General features: G+C 46.0%; 1 protein-coding gene and 2 long non-coding RNA genes across 3 annotated transcripts; 2 read left to right on the top strand and 1 right to left on the bottom strand.

Moving 5' to 3' along the window:
* Positions 1-347: 347 nt before the first annotated feature.
* LOC148722781 (uncharacterized) lies at positions 348-1,595 on the top strand. Its single transcript, XM_088733327.1, has one exon. The coding sequence runs from the start codon at positions 348-350 to the stop codon at positions 1,593-1,595; it is 1,248 nt and encodes a 415-aa protein (XP_088589453.1).
* Positions 1,596-6,635: 5,040 nt separating this feature from the next.
* Positions 6,636-8,031, top strand: LOC148722780 (uncharacterized). The gene is made up of 3 exons (XR_015991637.1): positions 6,636-7,225; positions 7,430-7,501; positions 7,859-8,031. It is a non-coding gene; the product is annotated as an uncharacterized LOC148722780 (long non-coding RNA).
* LOC148722779 (uncharacterized) lies at positions 7,395-9,741 on the bottom strand. The gene is made up of 2 exons (XR_015991639.1): positions 9,398-9,741; positions 7,395-8,837 (listed from the first exon to the last, which is right to left on the bottom strand). It is a non-coding gene; the product is annotated as an uncharacterized LOC148722779 (long non-coding RNA).
* Positions 9,742-10,064: the final 323 nt, after the last annotated feature.

Below are 10,064 nucleotides of genomic sequence, written 5' to 3'. Positions count from 1 at the left end.
GTTGGTTCCAAAGAACAGAATTGTGGTAATTTTTTTCACTGCGCCAGCAGGTTGTCCTGCGGTGTTTGTTTAGTTTTATGCGCGCGCTCATACGAGTGACGCCTGACTGTTTTCTCTCTATTGAGTGTCTTCCATCTTGTTTCGCCGTGTCTAAATAAAGCGTATTCGTTGTGTAGTTCGCGTTACTTACTGGCGTGGTGGCAGCGGTTCAAAAACCCACCTACACCTTCAACACTAAGTCATCGAACTACTGGCAAAGGTCCAACAACGAGCCGGCCTTCGCTACGACCGGAAAAAGAGCTAAGTACAGTGTTCTCCTTCGAGGTAATCATACATAGCCTGCAAGAATGGCAACCACACGTGCACCAAAGAAATGGTCTCTCACCAAGTCAGAAACAATTACTTCATTTGAAGCCTGGCGACAGAATCTTCAATATATCCTGTCCCTCGACGCTAATTTTGCTTCCTTCTTAAGCGACGATGTCTCTTGGCAAAAGAAAACTTCTGCAAACCCCACAAGAGGTCTACAAAACGACGGCGAAAATGTTCCTCTAGCACGACGACGAACAGCATACCAAAAGGCTGCCCATCTCGACCTGATGCTAGGCCAAATAGCCAACTATTGTCCTGTTATATCAAGAAACTCAATCGTGAAACAACGTTATGGTAAGGAACTGCGCTCCAGGACTCTAGCATCACTGAAACCGGAGATATCACAGGCTCTCGACTCACTCCTAGAAGAGATCCGGTCCGCCGCTGACTCCAAAATATTACGGGCTTCCACATCAACACCTACATCTAGTCCAAGACCCCTTCAACGGCCACCCTATCGTCTACCCAGCCCACGTAACTCAGTGGTCACTAGACGTCCCATGGTGTGTCCGCTATGCAAAGAAGCTCGTCGTCATAACACCCATCACTATCTTAGCACATGCCCATATCTTCCACGCGAAGACCGCCTCTTCATGTCCAAATCACGTGCCACCTTCAACGCCGAGGATGAAGAGCCACCTTACGACCTCGGTGTCGGCGCCCTTGAGCTCGATGACGACGAATGTGAACATCCCCCGTCAGCACGGGCCGTCTCCCGTCGAGTCAGTTCCAACTATTCACCCTCACTCGGTGCTTTCTACATGCAGCACCCCGTGCGTCTGACCCTTGACACTGGCGCTGAGACAAGCATGATTAAGGCAAGCCTCGCACGCAAGCTCAACCTCAACATCATCAAGTCCAACCAAAAAGCCCTATTGGCCGATGGGACGACCCCCTTGAATGTTATCGGTGAAGTCCACATTACACTGTCACGCACCAAGATGAAGTTAACACTCGACGTGCTCGTCGTAGAGGATCTAGATGTCGACATCCTAGCAGGTATTCCGTTCCTCATTGCCAATGATATCACCATACGTCCCGCAACTCAAGAAGTAACAAACCATGGGCAGGAAACAACCAAGTACCTCCCTGAAGCTCCAGTCAAGAGCCACCAATCCTATTCCGTGAGACAAACATCCTCCTACGTCCTTCGGTCATCGGCCCCCGCCACCGTCGTCTGGCCCGGTGATTTCGTCGAAGTCACAGTACCACCAGAGTTATGAGCCGAATCCACAATTGCCGTAGAGCCTGCCCCCACCTCCTGGCTCCAACCACAACTGGTAGTCACCATAGACGGTAAAGCCCGCATAACGAACGACACCGACGAACCACAGGCCATTAGACGCCACGAACACATCTGCTTCGCCCGCCACACTACTCAAGATGTTCCAGTTATCAATCCTTCCCAAGTCCCTTCTCCCCCCTCGCAGCCAAAGGTCAACACTCCATACTCCCACGGCGTTCAGCTAGACCCCAACAACATTCTTGAAGACACAATTCATGATCAGTTCCAACAAGCCTTGCTCAAGCATGACCGTGTATTTGGTCCAGACCTACCTGGCTACAATGGCGCCGCAGGTTCCATCGAAGCCCACGTGAACATGGGCCCCGTGGAACCCCCTCAACGCAAAGGTCGTCTCCCTTTGTACCCCCGCGATAAGTTGATCGAGCTACAGGAAAAGTTCGACGAGCTTGAAAAAGATCACGTTTTCTCCAAACCCGAGGAGGTCGACGTCCACATAGAGTACTTGAATCCCTCATTTCTGGTTAAGAAGCCCTCCGGTGGCCATCGCCTCGTTACCGCCTTTAACGACGTCGGTCGGTACAGCAAACCCCAACCTTCATTGATGCCAGACGTAGACTCTACCCTGCGTACTATTACTCCTTGGAAGTTCATAATCAAAACCGACCTTAGCCGAGCATTCTATCAGATTTCACTGGCTAAAGAATCTCGCAAATACTGCGGCGTCGCTACCCCTTTCCGGGGTATACGTGTCTATTGCCGATCAGCTATGGGTATGCCCGGCTCTGAAACTGCACTGGAGGAGATGATGTGCCGCGTCCTCGGCGACTTCATACAGGAGGGTCACGTCGCTAAAATAGCCGACGACCTATATTGTGGCTCCTCTTCACCCGAAGAGCTCTTACTTATCTGGACCCGCGTCCTCGACCAACTCGACAGATGTAATTTGCGGCTCTCTCCCTCAAAGACCGTCATTTGCCCTAACTCAACGACAGTCCTCGGATGGGTATGGTCACAAGGAGCACTATCTGCCAGTCCTCATCGTATCGCTGTCCTGTCTTCATGCCCTCTCCCTACAACTGTTAAGGACATGCGTTCATTCATTGGTTCATACAAGGTCCTCGGGAGAGTTCTACCTGACTGTGCCTCAATAATCGACCCTCTGGAAATACGTGATCTCGGGAATGCAATCGCCAGACTCCCTTAGCTTGGGCGAAAACCTGACCAAGGTCTTTCGTTCTGCACAACAAGCTCTGTCAGGGTCAAGACCCATCACAATCCCGCGCCCCACTGATACATTGTGGATTGTCACGGACGGTTCCGTCAAACAACGTGGCCTTGGTGCTACATTATACATCACTCGCGACAATGGCCTACACCTTGCAGGTCTCTTCAGTGCCAAACTTCGCAAGCATCAGATTCAATGGTTACCGTGCGAAGTCGAGGCGTTAAGCATTGCAGCAGCTGTCAAGCACTTCAGCCCCTACATCACCCAATCTAGAAATCGCGCACACGTACTAACCGACAGCAAACCGTGTGTTCAAGCCGTGGAAAAACTCTGCAGATGAGAGTTGTCCGCCAGCCCAAGAGTAACATCGTTCCTTACTACAGTTAGCCGCTTTCAAGTCACCCTGCAACACCTAGCAGGTTCTGCAAACCTCCCGTCAGACTTTGCCAGTCGAAACGCCCCAGGTTGCTCGGAACCAAACTGTCAAATATGCTCTTTCATCAGCACGACCCAAGACTCTGTAGTCTGTGATGTGACCGTGAAAGACATAATTGATAACAACAAGCCTCTCCCCTACACTACCCGCTCCACATGGCGGGAATTCCAAAATGGCTGCCCCGATCTACGACGCGTGCATGCACACTTAAAACAAGGCACCCGACCATCCAAAAAACTCACCAACCTCAAAGACGTCAAGAGATACCTGAATGTCGCCTCCATTTCTCGGGACGGCCTCCTCGTCGTGAAACGTAAGCATCCCTTTGCCGCTACTTCCGAGGCCATAGTCGTCCCCAGATCCGTTTTCGACGGCCGGCTAACCGCCCTTCATGTGCGTCTCAACCACCCATCTCGGAACCGACTTCAAATGGTCGTGCAACGCCACTTTTACGCCCTAGACATGGGCCCTGCTTTGACACGTGTTTCATCATCCTGCCACACGTGCGCCTCACTACAGAAGTTTCCAATCACTCTCTTCAGCCAGACGTCAGAGGATCCCCCAGATGTTATCGGGATTGCTTTCGCTGCCGACGTCATCAAACGTGAGCGTCAGCTAGTCCTCGTTCTTAGAGAGTGTGCCACGTCTTACACCGCTGCTTGCCTCATCGCAGACGAGAAATACGACACATTGCGGAACGCCTTAAAGTGTCTAGTTGTAGATTTGCACCCCATCGATGGCCCACGTGCCGTTATCCGTGTCGACCCCGCCCCTGCCTTCGTCTCGTTAAGCAACAACGACGGCCTCAAACACCTAAATGTTTGGCTTGACATTGGCCGCATCAAAAACAAGAACAAGAACCCTGTTGCAGAAAGGGCAGTACAAGAGCTCGAGGACGAACTACTAAAGCAGGAACCTGGTGGTGGTCCTATCGATCAAGTGAGCCTAGCTATTGCTGTTGCTCGCCTCAACGCTCGTCTACGTCGTCAGGGACTTTCTTCACGCGAGCTGTGGACTCAAAGAAGCCAATTCACCGGTAACCAGCTTCCCGTTGCAGATTACAACACTATACTTGCTAAGTACCAACAGCGTCTGAACAACCATTCATCCAGTGAGCATGCCAAGAATCCCAGAGGCCTCGCACCACCCGAACCGCAGATCAAAGTTGGCAATCTGGTCTATCTAGTGTCAGACCGGAACAAGCTCCACGCCCGAAACCGCTACCTCGTTACAGAGATAAACGACCTATGGTGTTTTGTCAAGAAGTTCTCCTGCTGTCAGTTGAGAGCTACTTCTTACAAGGTCAAGCTGTCCGAATGCTACGTCGTCCCCACACAAGTCAACTCCCCCTCATCTTGCGTAAATCGAGCAGATGATGAAGGCCACGATGAACAAGCGTCCGTTCCCGACCCCCCTCAACCACCGTTGGACATCACTCATCCGTTCGATGCCAACCCTGAATCTCTGGACTCCTCCATCCCACTCCCTCAAGGCCACGGTGGAGAAACCCTGTCCGATCCTAAGGAACCTGAAGTTCCCAGAGCCCCGGTCGAACCCGACGTGTCCTACTCTAACCCTCACGAAAGCTGTGCGCAACCAGCCCCTCCAAGGCCCCAGCGGTCCCGTAAACCGCCATCGTACTTGAAAGACTATGTCATGTATTAGGGTCCTACCACTTTCAGCATTTATACTTTTGCAGAATTCCTGAGCCGTTGCTATTATAGTTTGTTCTCGTTAAGGAACGAAAAAGACGTTGCGCCAGCAGGTTGTCCTGCGGTGTTTGTTTAGTTTTATGCGCACGCTCATACGAGTGACGCCTGACTGTATTCTCTCCATTGTGTGTCTTCCATCTTGTTTTGCCGTGTATAAATAAAGCGTATTCGTCTTGTAGTTCGCGTTACTTACTGGCGCTGGCTCCTCGTGTGAGCGAGATGAAACGGATCAAACCGGCCCCCGTTAGCTCAGTTGGTTAGAGCGCCGGATTGTGTTGTGCGGGAGGTCGGGGGTTCGAGTCCCGGCCGGACCAGTACTCATGGTCTTAAAATAACTGAGAAGAATTTGCTACCTTTCTATAATATCAAGAAATGGATAGATATTCTAGTCTTCTCGGATAAAGACGAATAAACCGTAGGCCCCGTCTCCTGCAGGGTTAGGGGTAGGAGACGTTAATTTCCCACGCACGAGATTACTGTGTGATGGATGTCCTCCCCTAGGGTGGGATGGGTGGGTGTTACCGTTTAACAGGGCCCCATTTAAACTAGCAATTTGCTAAACTGGGCTACCTTGGGCCTGTATAAATATTCGAAAATACATATTATGTGGTCGAATTTGCCACACGAGTGGAAGTGATGGGCTCCTCTTGTTGTTTTGGTCCTCACATGAAGACAAAACTCGTAGTCAGCTTACACCTTTCGTAACTTGTAAAAAAAAACAATTTCCTCTAAAAGATAACAGTTTGCCGGCTGTCTCAACAGCAATTGAAAGGGGGGGAGGGGTGGGTGGGATTAAAAAGGCAATGCACATGAAACTTATCGTGGTTTTCGTTGTTTAATCGTATTTTAGGCGTAAGGGTGTTGTATGTACCATGGCTAGAAATCTCGGACACGTACGCGCGGTTGAATGGGCCAGAATGAGCAAAAGCGAGTCACGCAACTCCTCACGACTTAGAGACTTAACTGGGAAAATAGATTTAAAATCCCAGTTACCTCCTTACTCCATTGCAAAGTCTCAAATGTTCACTGACAGTTATTTAGTACGACCCGAGACCCAAAATATTCTTAGAACATTGTCGGCTTCCACGTAGTAATCGTCGCGTTTTTTCAAGATTAACAGTACAGATGATGCTATGTAGTAACAGTATGGCGGCAGTGCAAGAACAACATCACCAGCTCTCCGCAGATGTCCTTTCGCCGGAAATCTTTGGAGTGTAACAACTTTGTTCACTGCGATTTTAAAAGCATCGAAGCCACACTTCAAGACACAGTAAATCATATTTCTCAGGTCTTCATATCCATTGCGTTTTTAGGTCTTGTTTCTCTGAAATTGTGATATTTTCTGGTCGAGGAATGATGATATTCCTACGGAACCGTGCGGCGAAATCCACCATAAAAGTAGCACACTTCTTTACTATTTCTTTGATCAAACATGTTGTTTTCAATCTACCCGGGTAACCTGGCTTTCTTTACGGTAACCCGGCTTTCTTTCTTCCAGTCTCTTTTTATCGTATCGCCCGGAAATTTAAAACCTGGGGAATCTGAAGCCGGACTCTCCTGATGGCGCGAAAACGCGGCGCGAAAACGCGGCGCGAAAACGCGGCGCGAAAACGCGGCGCGAAAACGCGGCGCGAAACTTAAAGGTCACCCAGCAACACAACGAGTTATTTTGAATATGCAAATTTCAGCATCAGGAGAGCCCGATTTCCGGATCCCAAGATATTAATTATTTTCTGGGCAACAAGATTTCAGCATCACCTGCATTATTATACAGTGAAATGCCTGACAAAACTTTATCTAAAGAGGGGGTGAATGTGCTTATAAATGGAACAGTTTCTTCACAACACCTTAACTACAAACATCTGGACTATGTTGTAAAACAAGCAATTGCTGGTGATCAAGTTGTGTACAGGATGGCTATCCGAAACACTATACTGTTGTAGTGGGCAAGTTTAAAGGACTCCGAGAAAAACCACATCGACTTGCTTAACGACATTATACCTGGAACTGTTCTGAGAATTGAAAGAGATTCCAAACGAATGAAAGAACGCTTGCGAGTTACGACCATTCGTCTAACTGGGAGCTTAAGGGAAAAGAGGATGGGTAAAATGGATTGGACGTCTCTGATGGGGGATGAAAGAAAAAAATTACTCAAAAATCTTCCTGCAAAATTGGAGAGCTCAAAGGATTCCATCCACCGTAATACTGACCAGACAGTTATTAAAATATGGAAGGTATTTTTCTGAGCCCTACATATAATCCATCAAATATTTCTGCTTGTGTGCGATTGGTCTAAATGCACCTCGCGACCTAATATTCCCCAGTTATTGTTGGTTTATGATCTTAATATACACGTAGTATTGGACATTTTTAATGTTTGTCAAACAATTAATCCTCAGCACATCCAAGTTCTAAAATTTTATCCACTTTCCTCAAAGGACTTTGCAGACATTTATTTCCACACAGTATCATCATTGTTGCCAGAGCAATGAGAAAAATGTGGAGTAAAGGTAGGGTAGGTCCAATATGATACAATTATTATGTTTGGCTAATGTTTCCAAACAGATATTTGCTAAATGCTTCATTCCAAAGAAAAGTATAACCTTATTCTGCAAATAAGAGAATGGATCAAACTTTTTCTGTCGCTTGCAAATTCCTGTAAGGGGTATGCAAACAGGAATGTGATGCCTTATATGCACGCTGCTGCATATCACTTGTAAGATGTCATCGACAGATTTGGTAGTGTAAGACACTTCAGTGGCCAAGGTACTGTCAGTGTCACTGGCTATTTTAATTTAGAACAAAGAACATGTATGGCCAGTGAAATAATACCAATAAACTAACTTAACTGGTTTCCCTTTACACAGGCGTCGAAAAAAATAATGATGTGGCAAGAGCAGTTGCCCTTCACAAATCAAGAAACTGGGATAGCCCAGCAGATGTCATCAGAGCAGAGCACCGCCTTGCACAGTTGAGCCACAGAGAGAGGAGAAAAAGAAAATACAACAAACAAAATGAGGATTTCTGGAGTACTGGATAAAAAGAATTGATGTGTAATAAAAAGAGACAATGTGTCAGTTCCCAAAATGTGCAAGCAACTGAAAGCACCTCTCTCAACAGCAATCACAGTAATGGGATGACCTCAACTGTCAATTCACAAAATTCTGGCAGGAATTCAACCAGCAATAAGAGAAAGCATGCAAGCACAAAAAGGAAAGCTGGTGCTACTACTAAAAAGTTTAAAAAAACCAAAAACAGATAAGGAATAACTGAACAGATCTTTTGTATACTGAAGTTAATATTAAGAAAAGCAATATAGTATCATTGCTGTGGGTTGCATTGCCTGAGAATAACATTTCAAGTCTTGAAAATGATTTATTTTTTCGAATGTACAATTTCAAGTTTCTGAATGTATTTGCAGCTAAATTTATACTGCACATTACTTTAGGCAGCAACTTTAATAAAGTCCACAGTTATCTTTTCTTGAAAAGCCCTTGTTGATTCAGTGATCATACCTTCTCTTATATGATAGTTTTTGGTTGACCATGAAATAAAATGTCTTATCTTCATTGGGAACAAAACTTTTGTTCCCTGCCCATGAAGGTCAAGTAAACAATGCCAATTAGCAGGAAAAATGATGGAGAAAATTCTTCTTGTGCTAAAAGTTTCCACTGTCCATTTATCACTCCCTTCTTTCCAAAAAAATGTTGAAATACATCTTCTCTGAACTCCATAGTCACTTGCTTCCTTTGTTTAGATGCTTTCAAAGAAGCAGCAATGGCCACTCTAAGCCTGGAAACTTCATTTAATATGACATTCCTGTCTGGCTTGGGATGCTTGTAGTATCTATTCATGATTAAAATAAATACAAATTAACAGAATCGAAATGACCCATTATGCACTAAAGTATGAGCAAGAACCAATTCCAAGGCCATATTCTGGAACACGACGAACGGTAAACACTGCAAAAATGTTTACTTCAGACAAAGCTGGTTCAAATGCTCTTGAGGCTCCCATGAAGCCTCAAATGAACTAAAAATTCTTCCATTTCACCAGATATTCTCTCCCCTTAAGAGTAAAAATTAAAAATATTTTAGTTTCCTATTAAATACTCGCAAAATTACGCGTAGTTTGCGGCTTAACACAATTGAAGCGTAGGATTTATTCAAATTCTCCTGACACACTACCTAAGAATTAAAACATTCTTTGTAGGAGAATATCTAAACTGATAATTAGCGAAAGTTACCTTTTCAGACCATTTCTCTAAACCAACTTAATGTTTGCAGAAGTCTTAGAAAAATTATAACTATTGAGAATCAATTTACTAATAGCATAATCCCCTTTAAAACGAAATTGATAATTTTTTTGGCCTGCATTCCGGGGATTTCCTTACGAGTTTCGCTTACCTGAATCACAAACTTACTTGCTGTCCTTGGCGGCTTGAAATTACCCTTTCCACCTCGAAAAAACGCCCGCCATCCACCGTACACCTCCTTGCCTTCAATTCTCTACAAATGTCAGCAACAGTAACGTTATTTAAATCCGCGAAAAAGCCGATGGATCTCTTCCCACGCGTCCGACTTGACGGAGTTGACGCCATGTTGTTCAGAAGTCACGCTTAATTGCGTGTTGCTTCCCAGCCAACGGCGTACACGGATTTAACTTCTGTGATTGGCAGGTCAAGTCACGCTCCAATCTTCCCATGTCCGAGATTTCTAGCCATGCCATTGCAGTGAAAAAATCGAAAGACTTTTACCTCCTTTAAAGAAGGTAAAAGTTTTGTTTTTCGCGGGAAGAAAGCAGGAAACATTTAGTGGGCTAGGTAAGCCAATCAGATTCCAGGATACGCTTCATCTTCGCTGCTTCTTTTCAGCTCTGAGATTCTTTTCTCCCACAATACGATTCGCTTGTGAGTTTTCATAATGATTAATTCGCAATGTAATGTGCTTGTAAAATAGCGGGAGCAATTCGGGTTTCTTTCGATTTTCTAAGGGCCGGGTATTCCGATCTTTTCTGTAGTTCTACGTAAGATGTTCCAATGTGTAACGGGTTTCCCAGGTATAGTTTGGAGTT

Source organism: Stylophora pistillata, chromosome 9 (assembly GCF_964205215.1).
Source record: "Stylophora pistillata chromosome 9, jaStyPist1.2, whole genome shotgun sequence".
NCBI lineage: Eukaryota > Metazoa > Cnidaria > Anthozoa > Scleractinia > Pocilloporidae > Stylophora > Stylophora pistillata.
The sequence above is the reverse complement of the archived record's forward strand: the minus strand, read 5'-3'. Positions and strand labels throughout refer to the sequence as shown.

Coding starts and splice junctions, on each gene's coding strand:
- LOC148722781 (XM_088733327.1), top strand. CDS start 348: ATGGCAACCACACGTGCACCAAAGAAATGGTCTCTCACCAAGTCAGAA.